Source organism: Rosa rugosa, chromosome 7 (assembly GCF_958449725.1).
Source record: "Rosa rugosa chromosome 7, drRosRugo1.1, whole genome shotgun sequence".
NCBI lineage: Eukaryota > Viridiplantae > Streptophyta > Magnoliopsida > Rosales > Rosaceae > Rosa > Rosa rugosa.
Window position 1 is genome coordinate 14,516,046 of NC_084826.1, and position 15,898 is coordinate 14,531,943.

The 15,898-nt window shown below is 38.4% G+C and overlaps 2 protein-coding genes across 3 annotated transcripts; both read right to left on the bottom strand.

The window, feature by feature from the left end:
• Positions 1-1,953: 1,953 nt before the first annotated feature.
• On the bottom strand, positions 1,954-9,129 carry LOC133720523 (sporulation-specific protein 15-like). 2 transcript variants are annotated; one of them, XM_062146868.1, is made up of 10 exons: positions 8,765-9,129; positions 8,276-8,473; positions 7,967-8,089; positions 7,397-7,434; positions 7,148-7,316; positions 6,543-6,762; positions 3,394-6,449; positions 3,237-3,305; positions 2,798-2,934; positions 1,954-2,675 (listed from the first exon to the last, which is right to left on the bottom strand). In XM_062146868.1, exons 1-10 carry the CDS (start codon positions 8,843-8,845, stop codon positions 2,456-2,458), a joined length of 4,311 nt encoding a protein of 1,436 aa, XP_062002852.1. In that variant the 5' UTR covers positions 8,846-9,129; the 3' UTR covers positions 1,954-2,455. The 2 variants fall into 2 exon arrangements, with proteins under 2 accessions (XP_062002852.1, XP_062002851.1); XM_062146867.1 differs by having other exon boundaries at positions 3,394-6,762; positions 8,765-9,128.
• A 2,751-nt stretch (positions 9,130-11,880) lies between these two features.
• On the bottom strand, positions 11,881-15,121 carry LOC133723432 (nicotinate N-methyltransferase 1). Its single transcript, XM_062150258.1, has 4 exons — positions 14,507-15,121; positions 13,966-14,302; positions 13,695-13,759; positions 11,881-12,280 (listed from the first exon to the last, which is right to left on the bottom strand). The coding sequence occupies exons 1-4, from the start codon at positions 14,879-14,881 to the stop codon at positions 11,981-11,983; spliced, it is 1,077 nt and encodes a 358-aa protein (XP_062006242.1). The 5' UTR covers positions 14,882-15,121; the 3' UTR covers positions 11,881-11,980.
• Positions 15,122-15,898: the final 777 nt, after the last annotated feature.

Here is a 15,898-nt window from a genome sequence, read left to right on the forward strand (position 1 = left end):
CTACTAATCATCCATCTTTATTCTTCCATACTGATATGAAGCAGGATTCACACATACAGTTAGCAGAAATGAAAAAAGAACACCACCATGATATATTGTCCTCCAACCAAGAAAGAACCGGCCACCCCCACCAGTTTTGAGCCACTGGAGCTATTAATGGTGGGGGTGGCCGGCCAGCGAAAACATGAAATGGAGGAACACAGTAGTGGTGTACTAGGAGGGTTGAACCACAGAGGGTTGGATTGATTGTTATAAGATTTTCTTTGGCTTGGTCATGAGCGCAATAAAAGGGTGTGATGACTTGGTGACTTTTTAGTTGGCTAAAGGAAACCAAAAAGAAAGTAGAGAGAAAAAGCGAGAAATGGAGGTTGCAATTTGAGCATCTTTTAAAGGATATGCCATTGGCATATGCATTACCTACCTTTGCTCCCAAAACTGATCTATGACACCTCCTCCATCCTCTTATTCTGGCTTTCATTTTTCTTTTACAAACACCTATACCACACACTACACTAGGCATTTTATAATGCCACTTTGACATATGCTATTTTTATGCTGTTGCTGTTTTTTCTATGCAGTATGAGAGCATTCAGAGGTTTTGGGAGTGTCATACAATAGAATTCTACTGAAAGAGTTCATGTGCCTGCCAAGTGCAAAATTGTTGGGATTAGGAGGGTGACACCTATGTTTAATCTCAAGTGAATCTCACCCGCCATTAGAGTTCTGAGCTATCTTAATCCTAATTAATCCATTTTACCTCACTCATAACCTCGGCTAACCCCAAAGTCTTAGTTCAACAAACCTCTAACATACTATTAGATTCGAGCAACTCAATCATCAGCAATGTTTCACTCAGTTTGCTGGGTGTCATCATATCATTTCATGCATACAAACTGATACTTGGTATGTTTTACATAGCACGGTACCCTCTGCAATTTTTATATCTTCAGTCTTCTGGTGTATGTTGGTAGGCATTTTTCTCACATGTTCTTTGCTACATGTCTGGGTGAGATTTCATGCTCTCTAAGAGACACCCGCAATTTTATAAAGCACAAAAAGCTTCACCCTCTTTTTAATTGATTACGTAATGCCTCGTGAAAGAAGGCTCCCTATGGATGGTTCTTTAAGTATTATTTGCTTTCGGGGTCAACTACTATTTGAATCTTTGTGAGTCAGGTGACACCATTTTATGTAAAGTGTGGCTTTCTTTATTCAATCAATATGATTCAGCAAACCCAATCCCTAATATTCTTCTTGGCAAATTTCATGCCTCACTATCACTCAGACGTGAAACTAGGGATCATAGTACTTCCATTCTGAGGTATGAAATACCTGTTCTCTAAATTGGTTGATCTATATATTGAAGCAAGATTTAATATGCTTTTTTGGATGATGGTTTACAGAAAAGAAATGCAATTTTTCTGATACCAACACAAACACAGTTCTGGCCTCTTCATCCGGTACAGTACCAAAGGCTTGACAATCTAGGATGACGCAATACAACACATCACTCCAAAGAAAGTACAGTATACTGGAGCCTATTGTAAGTTCACTTCGGCCTACTAAACGAACCCTAGGTGAGTTTTCAGGTAGAAAAATTGAATAAGCATCCCATATGCTATTGTTTGCCACATACAAGTCCTGATCCCCAGGCAGTAAAGCAAAAGTACGGCATAACGAGTGATGACCCCTTTGAAAAACAAAAAAGACCAAAAAAAAAAAAATGTTGACATGTGTGATCTCACTATGTTCTTTTCACCTGTGTAAGATCAGGCACAGTGCGCCGCGCACACTATAAATTTTAGTATATATATTATCATAGGGTATCCTTAAAGGTTTGGGGGAATATTATCAGATACCAAACATTATACCAACTCAAAATGTGCTAATTGCAAGGGGGACTTCCAAGCTGAACAAGGGAAAAAATTATAAAAGAAGTTCCAACACAAACCGGAAGGAATAAGGAGATATTATAATCTTGAAACTACATCTACAAAGCACATTGCACTACATAAACTGCATATATCTACTATTTTCTCATCATTGATATGAACACTAAATTCTGATTAACAGTATGAAATTTGACGACATAACTGTCTACAATCATATGATTACATTATTGTATTGCACAATTAATTCAAATCTTTGTTAGCAGGACCGAGATCTACAATGAGAGATGAAATCACAAAAAGTTTTCTGTTTATATATGTATTTGTTATTTACTTGTTTATTTTAATTTTCAATACTGGTAGCTAGCACTCCCCAACTTTGTTTTACAACCTGTGACTATACTAAGCATATTCTCCTCTAAAAAACTATACTAAGCACTCACTTGAGCAGATGGGAAACTGTGATATTCAAAGATCGATGTGTTAAAAAGCTACCTGAGATTGGTAGACTCAAGAAAATGACATTCAGCATTTCAAACAGGTCGTGGATGGCATCAGTAGATTCATTAGAACCACCTTTTTCCACTCTTGGATTGCTTGAGCTTCATCACTAGTTCCTCACGCTCAGCTTCTACCTCTGCATATCTCAGGCTCATGTTCAAGTAGCGCTCACGAATCTCTTTCAATTCTGTCTCTAGAGATGATTTCGAGCGTTCAAATCTATCTTTTGCCACTACTTCAGCTCTTGAATTTTGATGAGCATCCGCATGGTTGTTTCGGGTTAGCCTGTGGTGTAGCAACATAAATTAGTCTGTCAAGACTGAATCATCAATGATTTGAGGAAAGAAGGAAAATGTTACTGTCATTTAATGCATTTTGAGCGCTTAATGTATTCCTCCTACACTCACCTATCAAGTTGAAGTTTATAAGTGTTATTTGCTTCCAATGCCTTAACAAGTTCATCCTCAAGCATCTTAATCTTCAAACCAGAGTCAACTCCAATATCACGAGGACTTGCATCATGGCTGTCAATTCCATTATCATCCTGTAAGGGAAAGATAAAATCAAAATAGATGCTTTGAAAAGATGCATAAGATCATCACATTGAGAGGCTCCAAATATATATATATATATATATATATATATATATATATATATATATATATTATGCACAAATCAATCACCTTTCTATATCATTGTGTATGGGTGTCTGTAATGTGATAACTTAAATGAAAACCAACTATTATTGCAATATTAGCAGTAGAAGCAGGATGAAATAAATATTTTAGATGTCTAACCACTCTCTAATCTATAACGAAAATATTGATCTTTCATAAGTCCTTGTACCTGACCATTCTTCACTAGGGGCTTCCTTCTATTATCACGACGATGACTGCTGTTCTTCACCATTTCATTCTGTTCAATGAAAGCACGTCAGAAATACATATTGTTTCAGTCTTGAGAGTAACTATCGACATGCAAATAAAGAACAAACGGTACTTACTTTTGAGAGCTTCTTATCTTCAGTGACTTTGGCACTGCTTCTTGACTTTAGATCCCTCTGGTTCTGTTTTTCTTCCCTAATTAGTTTCAATTCTTGTTCAAGGGACTGAGATCTTCTTAGGCACTCATCTTTCTCCTCCTCGAGTAGCTGTAGTTTTTGTTGATACTGCTCGTTGGCTCTTCTGAACTGGTTGAGCTCATTCTTCAGCTCAGCATCTTGTGCAAATAAAGCCTCTTTCGCAATTAGATCACCTTCCATCCGCAGAACTTTCCTCTCCAAGACAGCTTTATTATGTTTGCAATCCTCCAATTCAGATAAGACCATATCCAATGTTGAAATCTTCTCGAGGAATGAATTCTTCTCTGCCTTCAGATATTCATATTCCTCAGACACGGAATCCAGCAGTGCTTCCAATTTCTCTTTCTCAAGCTTGATCGCGTCAAGCTCATTCTTTATAGCCAACACTTCATCCTGACAATGAGTTAAATTCTGTAGTTGAGTATCCAGTAGTGATTCCAATTTCTCTTTCTCAAGCTTAGTCGCATCAAGCTCATTCTTAACAGCCAACATTTCATCCTGACAATGAGTTAAATTCTGCAGTTGAACCTTCAGATTGGTAGATTCTTCCACCAGCTGTTGCTGTTCATAATCAGAAACTGTAAGTTTTAGTTCCAGATTGTTCACAGTGGTCTTCAATTTTGCTTCACTTGACTTGTAATTCTCCAACAACTTCAATAGCCTTTCATGGTCAGCCATCATTGTTTCCTGGATTTGTTTAGAAGCAGCAAGATCAACTGATAGGCCTTGTAGCTTCTCTTCATATTCTGCTCTCATAATATTGAGTTCATTCTCAGTCTGTATCGCTCTAGATTGAACCTCTAGCAGAGCAGACTCAAGATCTACCTTCTCAGCTCGTAATCTGGATGCTTCGTGGAAAGCACCTGAAGCTAGTTCTTCGCTTTCTTTATGAGTCTCAGAAAGTTGCTTGTTGAGTCGTTCTACCTCTTGCTGAAGGTTCTCAACTTCCACTGCCTTCTCCAAATACATCTTATTCAACAAGCTCTCTTCCGAAATAAGTTTCTCCTTATGTTGGATGGTTTCATCACGAAGTGCATCTAATTCCGAATTTAGGATTTTCTCTTTTGAGGCAATGCTTTCCATCATCAAAGATAGATCTTGTTCCAACACTTCAACTATTTTCGAGCAATCTGTAAAGCGCTTGTGAGATTCAGTCAACCTTGCCTCCAAGTAGGTACATTGCTCATGCAACTCCAGCTTTTGTGTTTTCAGCTCCTCATTTGATTTCTCAAGCGAATTGCACTCTTCAATGAGGGTCTCCACAGTAGCTTGTAACTTTGGATTTGCCCTTCTAAGAAATTCACATTCTTCTCGAGCTTCTGACCACTGACTTTGCAATTCCTGTAATTTCTGTTTCAGTTCAACTTTATCAGATTCCATCTCAACTTTTAAGCTGCTGATTTCATCTTGGAGCTTTAGAGAATAAGATTTGGAATTCTCTAGTTCTAATTGATTAGCCTCCTTTTCATCTGTCAAACATCTTAGCTGAGCTTCTAGAGCAGAAATACGTTCTGATAATTGTCTGTTTTGTTGTTCAAGCTCAGACAAGTGAAATTCCAGTTCATATTTATCAGCTTCAAGCTCTGAAGATTTCTTTTCAAGTATCTTATTGGTAGAAACATGCGAATCCACATTGCTGCTGAGCACCACTAGATCATTTCGCAAATCATTCAAACACTTGGTGGTGAGCTCACTTTCTCTTAGCACAATTTCCATGTGTTCTTCTAGCTCGACTTTTTCCCTTTGTAGATTGGAAAACTGAGCCTCTAATTCATTGTGCACCTGTCGTAGAGCCCTGGTTTCTTCTTCTTTGGTTAGCAAGTTATCCTCCAGTTTGGCTATCTCAGACCTTTTCTCTGTCAATTCTTTCCCCAGATCTGTGACTTTAATTTCAAGTTCCATTTTTAAACTCTCAAGCACTTGAATTGAAAGATCATGATTATTCGTAATCTCCCCAAGCACCATCTTATTGCAATTCTCCTCTGCATTTTGTATGTGGGATTTCCGTTCAGCCACTTTGGACTCAAAGCTGTTAAAAGAATCCACCAAAAGCTCAGTGGTGGGAAGATCAACAGGTGCATGTCCCCCTGCAGAATTGTTCTTTGCTTCCTTAAGCTTGAATAAGAGTTCAAGGTTTTCATCCGTCAGCTCATTACAATCTGTCTCTAGCTCCTGCAACTTTTCTTTCAAGACTTCAATTTGTCTGATCAGATCTGTTTCACCTCCATTCATGGTAATAGACCTCATTTCTGCAGAATGGCTTTCTTTGAGAGACTCAGACAGCTTTTCTCTCAATTGAATAATCTCTTCTTCTTTATCGAATAATGTACTGCTGTATTCTGTCTCAATATCCGAAAGGCTTCGTTTTTCCAGACCCGACCCCTTCTCTACATCGCGGTTTTTCTCTTCCAGAGCCTGTTCCAGCTGCTGCACCATATCTTGCAACTTGTTCTCTGATTCCTGCAATTTTTGCAGTTGACGCGTTAGATTGCTGTTCTCCTCTGTAGTTATTTGGATTGAATTTTCCATTTCAATAAGTTTTGATTGTAGTTCTGATAGATTCTCTAACTCCATCTTTTGTTCTTCAATTGTCTCTTCCAGCTCCTGGAGAACGGAAACCAGCTCAATATTTGATTCTTGGCTCCTTTTCAACTGCAGGTCCAGATTGGCAATGGATTCTTTTTGAAACTTCAGTTCATCTTGTAATGCCTTCTCTATATGAGACACTCCACCTTGAGATAAATCCTCGCTGGCTGTTTGTCTCATCACTGAACTCTCAAATGACACTTTTAAGTGTTCAACTTCTTTCTTCAAGCTATCACGTTCAGCATATGCGGCTGAAAGCTCCATATTCAAATTTGCCTGCTTTTTTGACTGATCAGAAAATTCTGTCCTCAGTATATCCAGATCAAGCATTAGTTTCCGTGCATTCCTCTCCCACATCTTAGCTTCTGCATGTAGCTCCTCAATAGTAACTTCTGCGGTTTCCAGAAGGTTTTTAGAAGAACTAGTGGTTCTTAAAGGTGATTCTGGAATATCTCTGCGAGAATTCTGAGAATGATTTCCCGCACCTGTGATCCTGGAGTTAAATGATGAATGATTGGATGGAGAAGAAATGGCTGGAAAATTGCCAGGCATTGAACTAGTTTGAGAGCTGGTTGAATCTTGTCTTCCAATCAGGAGGTTCCCTTCACCAGTAAGGTTGCTTCCTAGAAGAATAGGATCCCTTCTTATGGAACCCTCTGCTGACTCATAGCTGCAATGTGAACCTGCAGCAGAGAAACTACTTCCCTACAAAAAGTGATGAAGGTATTTATTTTCTTAGCAAGGATAGACTGTTGAACAGCATGTGCATAATGCAGATTATAAAAATATAATGGTTTTGACCAAAAAAGTAAAAAATAATGGTCTAGATCTTCAAACTCTTGATGATTACTCGAAGTTTGAATCGATACACTAGAAATGAATCCGTTTACATAGGAAATATTCATTTGATAAACCGTGTGTCCAAAAACGGATAAGTTTTTGTTTCTAGATCACGCTCCAGGTTTATATTTGATGCAACACAAGGAAAGGTACTAAGGAAGCAGTCAATGTTTATGTTGCAACAAGATTCTGAAAATACATAATCACTGAATTAAGGAAAGATATTATACTAAGGGAAAGTGTAACATACCCTACTTCCAGGTTCTCCAGGATTTGAGGTCAAGCCAAAATCTTTTGTGGAGGAAGATCCGAGACTCCTTCCAAATGTACTACCGGATCCATCTGATTTGCCATCCACATCATTACCAGTTCCATTTTGTTCTTCCAAATGACTGCTTGTCTCTTTTGACTCTTCATCCCTGAAAAGTGTGCAGAGAACCTTCACAATCAAATAGAACACTCAATTAGAATCTAATACAAGCAATATATTCTTACTAACCTGACCCTTGCTCTTGGCTTTAGGCAGTTAATTTTCACCTGAAAAACAGAAGCACAAGAGAAAAAGTGCTTAGAAGACTACTCCAACATGACCTTCTAGTGGAATAAGTGGAGTTAAGGACAACCAAAACAATTCATGTTTTTCACAGAGATACTTACGATAAGTACTCACATGCACCATCCTGGATTGACTACACACACACACACATATATATAAAGTATAAACTGCTGGCCATGCCAGTATCTTCAAAATGCTTGAAAAGGATGACAACTTAACAGGGTTTTTCACAGGTAAGAATACATCAAGCTCCAGGATTTAGAACATCAAGAATGACCCATATTTTAAAGAAAATAAGCATCAGACCTTAATGGCATCACAGAAGTATAATCCACAGAGAAACATATTCTACAATCAGTACACTGTGCAAATGCTGCGAATCATAACAAATTCTAATTTGACTCAATTCAGCATATAGCTTTCTAATACCTCAGGGAGAGAAAGGGGATCAATTGTTGCGCAACACGTCAAACATCTACACAGAATAAATACATAAATGTGTAAAATGCAAACCTGTAAAACTGTCCCATAGTTGCACTTTTTCAATGGAAGCGAAACTGGAGCAGTAGAACTTGAAGTTATATAATCCGACATATTGACTGTAGCCTCTCCAAGGATTCCAGATCTAGCCGATCCCTATGAGCAAAAAGTAATTCGAAACAGTAGTGTTAGGATTCACAACAACAAGAAACCAAAATTTCCATTCTGGAAATGGAAATGGTCGATAAACAAGGATCTTCACTGAATCAACCAAAACTTTCTACTCCTGAAAAAAGTAAAGCACATTTCAATTAAAATCATTGACATTGACAAGCACAATACCATGGCAACCACCAGCTTGAATAAAGAATCTTCCATCTCCTTGGAAGAATCATCCTGCGAAATCCATATAGACTCGGAAAGCGCCTCACTCCATTGACAGCTCCCATTCCGCACCGCCGCTTTGCTCGACTTAGCAATTGGCTTCCCTGTTTCCACAGACACAATGGACACATACAGCTTGTCCCATCCTCTCGGCACCTACAACCATAACCATAACCATTACCATAAACATCACCATCACTAACCATACTCAATTCCTCATTCATCACACAAAATCACCTCACTCGTCACCACATAAGCATCAAACACACATTTCCATAACTAGACTTGGCAAACAAAACAAAAAAAATTCACAAATCCAAAACTGGAAGGAGTAATCCAAATCAGGAATCATCACAAATGTCTCACAATCCTCTACCTCCATTACTGATTCTCCACCACTCTCAAAACGCAAATGATCGAAGGAAAAAGAGAAGGAATTAGTAATACCTGAACGGCTTTGAACTGAGAGAACTTGAAATCGATTCTCTCGCCTGACTTCGCCGGCCTGTTCCTGTGTATCCTAAACATCTTCTTCTTCTTCTTCTTCTTCTTCTTCTTGCTCTGGCCGACGAGAATCGAACTCTAATTCATCACCTCCACCATTGCCACGTCTCCCTCACAACCACCATTACCAAACAGAGAGAGAGAGAGAGAGAGAGAGAGAGAGAGAGAAGGGTGGGGGGGTTAGATAGGTGGTCATTGTTGCGGAAGGGGTTAGATTAATTAAACCCCTCCTCTACTTTTTTTTGGCGTTTCTTTATTGCCGTTTCGGCATTTTGCCACTACCCAAACTGAAACCCAGACATTACTGTATCACTCTCTCTCTCTCTCTCTCTCTCTCTCTCGAGCCTTTTTTGGCTTTCTGTACTGTATAAAGGACGGGGGTACGGTAAGCCCCGCACACCCGCGTCTAAGTACGCGACACGTGTGGCATTGATGTCAGCGCCCGCTACGTGGCGGAGATCGAGTGGCCGCGAAGTTCGCAGTGGGGAAATGGATTAGATTAAATTAAGTTATGGAGGGAATGTTTAGTAGTTATAGCATCGACGCCATCGACTATATTTCCCTAGATTTAGTGGGGCCTACCATGCGAACAATGCTGTGGGATAGATACGACAAAAAGTCGGGTCTTTGTAAACTTCGTTCTTTTTGGTGGGATTTGGGATTTAAATGATTAATAGTGGTTTCAATTTGTGAGAGAGTGCATTAAACCAAAACTGTTTCATCACATTATGTTCCAGGGTGGAAATTTCTTGGAAAGTCACGCCGAGCGACCGAGTTGTTTTTGTTGGGTTTAGGGTACGGTTCATGAGAATTTGACGGTGAAGAATCGAAAGAATCGACGCGGTGTTGATATTCTGAGAAATTTTTCTTATATTTCAAGTGGTGAACAAAACTATAATATAAAGTAATGATTCTTACCGAGTAATGTCAGTTGATGTTATGTATAGCTTGTGACTTTGTATTTTCAACCTTTGATCGATGATGGGTAAGAAAATGGATGTAATTCAATGGTGGAGTGTCATATTCATGTAGTTGAACTCATGATTTTCAAGCATGATTAATTCTGTCCAATTCTATTGTGAGTTTGTCAATGTTTACTTATACTCCACCGTAATTGAATTAAAATGGATAAGATTGTGAGGATCTTGAGATCAAATGTTGCGAGAAATGACGATTTTTGGAAAGAAACTCTTGGCATCCTAATAGTAGTTTAAACTTTCTTACTTGACAATGAATAGATCAAAATATCTATTTAAGTCCATATAGAAACAACATATCACTCTCCTTGCTTGAAGTGAGTTACGAGACAATATTTTTAAGGAAATATATGACTTTAGGGCTTAACACTTAATTGGGTTTTCGCACAAACTCATGAATTTCTTACTAGAGGATGGATGTAATTCTTTTGCCTCATACTCAATCGGATTTCCTACTCAATGGCAGGCAAGTGAATGGATGCAATTCAGTGGTGGAGTGTCACCGGATGCAGTTGAAGTTATCGTTTTCAAGCATAATTAATTATGCCTAATTCTATTGTGATTTTTAATGTCACTAATACTTCATCATAATTGAATGAGAATGGATAAGATTGTGAGGATCTTGAGATCAAATGTTTTGAGAAATGACTACGTACTTTTGGGAGGGAACTCTTACAATCTTACATCCTAATAGTAGTTTAAACTTTGTTACTTAACAATGAATCAGATCAAATCTAAGTGCACAGTAGAAACCACTTTTCCTTTGCGTGAAAGGAGTCAAAGGGACAACTTTCCGAAGCATGATAATAATTTAGGAATGCGAAACAAGGTGCAAAGTTTCTCGAGATTCGGTGCAAAAATGGTCTATCATCCAAGTCTAACGTTGATACACATAGTTTGTACTTTGTACGAATCTCCTTCAAGACATACTGAGACCCGTATTGGAGCAATCATACAGATGTAAAATGATCACTCCTTTTCCATTGTTAGGTGTCAAGTTAATGATTCAAATTGCAAGTTTACCTACCGAAAATGTAGGTGCAGATTGCATAATGCCTATAAAATAATTTTATTTTGTATATAGTGGACGATATATATAATAAAACAAAAGTAGTGCATTATTCAGAATGTCCAACACTTATCTCATGGATTAGCGCCGGCGCCAAACTCTCTCTTCCTCTTCTAAGCTAGGCCTGGTTTGGACTAGTAGTCAATTAATTGATTGCATTTTTGACAAAGTCACAATCTGGGCTTAATTAGTTACCGATCCAATTTCAAAATAAGTGATGACACACAGAATTTCTCAAGAATAATTTTGAAGTGTAATCTCTTGTAACTATGATCACATTACCTTAGTTTACTACCCTTATTAATCAATCCGGCCAATTAGTAGTAGGAAAACCAATCCTTCTTCTAAAGGCCTTAATCTCTCTTTATATATGGAGAAAACATCGACACATATATCATGTCTATTTATGAGTTTAACCTAGCCTAACTAGCACTTAGCCTTGGCTTAAGGCCAATTGTGATGGTGCTTTTGATCTATCCTCCAAGTCTGGTGGGATAGGGGTCATTGTTCGCCACCTCTATTAAAGAATAATGTGTGTGTGTATCTTAGCCACCTCTATCAAAGACGCTGCTTCAGTGCCGTCCTCCTACTCTTCTGCTCCAACTTCTTCGGGGTTTTCTCTCAGAAGAACGTGCATGGCGCGGAAGTGCCGGAGCCCTAAGGTGATTGTCAATGCGATTCCAAGAAGCCCTAATCTGATTTGCTTACAGGAGTTGGGTTTTGGTCCTTCATTTGTATCATCAAGTAATTAATCGAAGTTGTAAAACATATGAATTTGTTTGTATCGTAAACCTGGGCCTAAATAGCTCGCCTTACATAATATATTAGTGCATGTATCAGTGGCCAAAGGCCATTTGTGTTGTTCCCATTTCAGTCTTGTGAGGATTCTGTAGCATACCCTTCTAGAAAAGTTAATGAAGTTAAGGGATTGATTTGTATTCTCAGACAACTTAATGAAGTTATTATTTATAAACCAAAAACTTGTATCTTTAAGTTGTCTGCCAGTTCCAATCGATTTACCCTCTTAAATGTGAGAGTCAAAACATTATTCATGTGTTCATGACCAAAATCTGACATTGTTATTTTTGGTATTTGACTAAATAGCAATCAAACTCACTTTTGGAATTCTAAGACGGTATAAAAGTAATCGATATAGATTGGTCGGAAATGAGAGAAGCCAGCGGAGTGACCAAGCTGCTGGAATTCTTCTTCAGTCCTATTCTTGCCCTTGGTGCGATATATAGTCATCACGAATATGTCATTCTCTAAAAGAGCACGCGTCCTGTGGCTGTCGTCTGATTTCTTCGGCACCACCGGCTCACAAGCAATCAATTTCCCTCCTGCAGGAAGTGCCTTGAAACAATTCTCCAGTATCAGCTTGCACTCGCTATCCGTCCATGTTGATAAAATCCACTGGCAGTTAAGCAATATAACATGTTAATCATACCATCATAGTAATTAAGCATAACAATTACATCATGAAATGCAAAGGATTTAGTTCCTCAAACACCACCATCACTAAGCAAGCAGTGTGGGTGTTAAAAAGTGAGATCATGCACTTGCTAGGAATAGGATGGTATAAGCTTTGTTTGAGATTGCTTCTAGAATTCGAAAATAGCGGTTTTAGCTCAACTCTTTTGAGTTTTGACACCATTCGACAAAAAAAGCTGCAAGTGTTCTCTAAATAATAGAAGTGATTTTTGATGGTTTTTGAAGAAGCACATTTCAAGTACTTTAAAAAAATAAAAAAAATTGCACATTACTTGACAACATTATTATAACATAGTCTCGGAGTCTTGAATTATGGTATATGTGGTGGTCAGGATTGATATTATTGGCCGATCTAATTTGTAGTTATTTCTGATTGATTTCTTAGTATAATTTATTTTTTTGTCCCTAAATGGTTCCCACCAAATTCGAGTGATACTATTGACTTAGACAACTACATACCAATGTCATGTGGTAGTCCGAAACTACAGAATAATTCCTCACTTTTACATAACCAATCTCAAATAGTGCCATAATACTAAGTCCTACATTTGCACAGACTAGTCATGAATCAATCAATAATTGACAATTGTACGAATGCACCAACCAATTGATTTAAAGGTATCACTATAGATATGACATTTTCCTTTTGAACATTCAATGGTTCTGATATGTGAACCATTTAGTCACCCATTGACTGTTCTTTTTTGTCACACATTTAAAATAGTCAAGTAAGTTTGGTGAGTAATGAATGAAAAAGAGGCACTCAAGAACAGCAACTGATTTGATGGTCTGGCTAGTTAATCAGATACATTCATCCTCCCTAAATATTTATGGGCCAGTACGTACTCATCTGTTCAACTAGTTAAAAATTGGAAACAGCTCCTAGTCAAATGGGTCGGTGTTCTTTGTTTTATATCTTCTTTTTCTAAATTTTTGTTGCTTTCTATTTAACTAGTGGTGTAAAAATTTTATTATTATTATATTGAAAAAAAAAAGTTATTCAAAAAAAAGAAAAAAAGTGAGAGGTTATCTGAATTACCCATAATTATTGTAGATATGGCCATATGGGTAGTTAATTATTATTATTATTTTTTTAGAAGGGATAGTTAATTGTTTGAAAATTTATTTACTTTCTTTTTTTATATATATATTTTTAATTTTTTATTTACCATACTACCAATCAATAATTAAAAATTATTTAAAATTAATATAAGATTCAAGGGTGTTACTGTCTTTTCACATTCACTTTGACTAAATATAATATAGATAAAATCATATAGATATAAATGAAAAAAATAATTTCAAACCAAACCCAACATAAAAAATGTAAACTTACCTTCATGAAGATAACATCACCACTAGGAATTGACTTGAACATGTCACCACCAACATGAGTCACTCCTGCAAACTCATTAATAAAAAAAATTCATCTTCCCAATCAATACTCATAAATCATAATATTGAATTGAGCTTTCGGTACATTTTAGTATTGGGTGAAATCATGTTCTCAATCAAAAATCGATCATATAATATTGAATTGAGCTTTCGGTTCATTATTTGTAGTAGGTGTAGCAAGGCCAACAACAAAATTTATGAAAATATCTCACCGGCGATAGCTGGGGCCTTCGCAACGACCTCAGGTAGGTCAAAGTTAATGCCTTCCCGTACATTGGGATATTTGTCTATGATCATTCTCAGGCAATCCCCCGCACTGCCACCCACATCCACCAGTCTCGTCACCCCTTGAAAACCATCGTAACCGTCTAGTACTGCCTTGATGAACGGCACAGATACTCCCGACATTGCCTTTTGCATCAACCCGTTCATCTCCGGCCTCTTCCCGTAGTACTGGTACGCCGGCTCACCGTTCGCCTTCACGAACGGCTCCACCGTGGGATCCACCACCGCCTCATGCACCAGTGGCCACGCCCCCATTAGTACGTCCTATTGACAATTATCATATTGTTCCAATTATCATATTGACAATTATCAGATCGATAAATACAAAAATTTTAAGACATTATTTTCACATTCTCAATCTGTCATCCTTTACAAATAATTGAACTCTAAAATAATGACAAGAACATAAAATAATGACAGACCAAGTATGTGAATAATAGCCGTTAATGTTGAAAAATATCTGATAACCTGGTGGTGCTGGAGGACATAGGCCCCATAGGAGAGACCATCTTGATTGGTGACTAAGGTTTGGCCGACCTCGGTGAGGGAGAACTTTCTCTCGGAGCCGTCGGCGTTGAAGTGCTCGGAGAACACACCGTAGCTGGTGAGCATGCGGAGGATGCGCTGGAGGTTCTCGGCGTCACCACCGCCGGCAGGGAGGACACGTTCGAGGATCTGAGAGGCGGAGAGGGGGGTGTTAGAGCCGGATTGCCAGATGGCATCGGCGACGTTGAGGCGGACGACGGCGTTTAGGGACATAGGGACGCTGATCATGTTGGCCAGCTCCAGTATGGCAATCCTTGCTTCGTTGCTTGCCTCTTTGGTTCGGTTTACGTCTTCCATGACCAGAGAGATTATCGTCGACCTGAGATTCTGAGTGTTCTAACTTCTTCTTCCTAGCTCTTGGTTGTGTTTTTTCTCTCTAAGTCTCTAGCTTGTCCATGGTAGGCCGTTTATATAGCTAGCCGCGAATAATTGAATAGTAAATGTGGATTATGGAGATCGATATGTTTGGAAGGAAATGCACAGTGTTTGAGTTGTCAGCTTCTCTGACGTGCGCGCATGTGATGAAACCTGACAAAATAGTAAGATTCTCTGATTGACTAAGTTTAAATTGGGGCGAAAAAGTGAAGATAAGAGAAGAAATGTAACTAAATGATTTGGTTTTCCATATTTGATATTGAACTAGTTATTTGGTTTTCCTTGTTTGATATTGAAGGAGAAAAGGAACTGGTATTAAAGCTGGGGTCTTTCTAGATGTATCCAGCAAAGTTTTAAGTGTACCTGACTAATTATTTATATCCAATAATATTTAATTAAATTCAGCTAAATTTTCTAAAATACCCTCATCTTGTACCCAACAACATGAGAAAAATTCAGTCACCGTCCCCAAACTATGCTGCCAAGGCCAATTTGATACCCGAACTCTCAAAAGTATCAATGTGATACCCAAAGACCTAAATTGGCATCAACGTGATACTTCCGTCCAAAATCTCAAACGACTCCGTTTGTTTGCTGACGTGGCAAACACGTGGATCCTATATGGAAGGGTAGAATAGTCTTTTACTACTAACTAATTAAAAAAAAAAAAAACAGAATGGAGCACAAAGCTCCATCTCTCTCTCCTCTCTCTTTCTCTCTTGGTTCTGGTTTTTCTGGGTTTTGATGGCTTTGGAGGCTGTCAGTCTCTCGCTCTCTCTCCTTCTCTCGACCCCCGTCTCATCTCTCTCACCAACCTCATCCTTGATTTCTTCGCTATCCACCATGCCTTCATGGGCAGGGGCAGAGGGTTATGGGTCGACGAATTGTGAACCAGGGGCAGAGGGTTATGGGTCGACGACGACGATGCCACCGCAGCCG

Excerpts from the sequence above, each read along its gene's own strand:
- LOC133720523 (XM_062146867.1), bottom strand. The coding sequence starts at position 8,845 with ATGTTTAGGATACACAGGAACAGGCCGGCGAAGTCAGGCGAGAGAATC. Across the intron at positions 8,474-8,764 it reads CTCAGTTCAAAGCCGTTCAG|GTGCCGAGAGGATGGGACAA; the intron begins GTATTACTAATT and ends TTATGGTTGTAG. Across the intron at positions 2,676-2,797 it reads TATAAACTTCAACTTGATAG|GCTAACCCGAAACAACCATG; the intron begins GTGAGTGTAGGA and ends GCTACACCACAG.
- LOC133723432 (XM_062150258.1), bottom strand. The coding sequence starts at position 14,881 with ATGGAAGACGTAAACCGAACCAAAGAGGCAAGCAACGAAGCAAGGATT. Across the intron at positions 14,303-14,506 it reads ATGTCCTCCAGCACCACCAG|GACGTACTAATGGGGGCGTG; the intron begins GTTATCAGATAT and ends AATTGTCAATAG. Across the intron at positions 13,760-13,965 it reads GAAGGCCCCAGCTATCGCCG|GAGTGACTCATGTTGGTGGT; the intron begins GTGAGATATTTT and ends ATGAGTTTGCAG.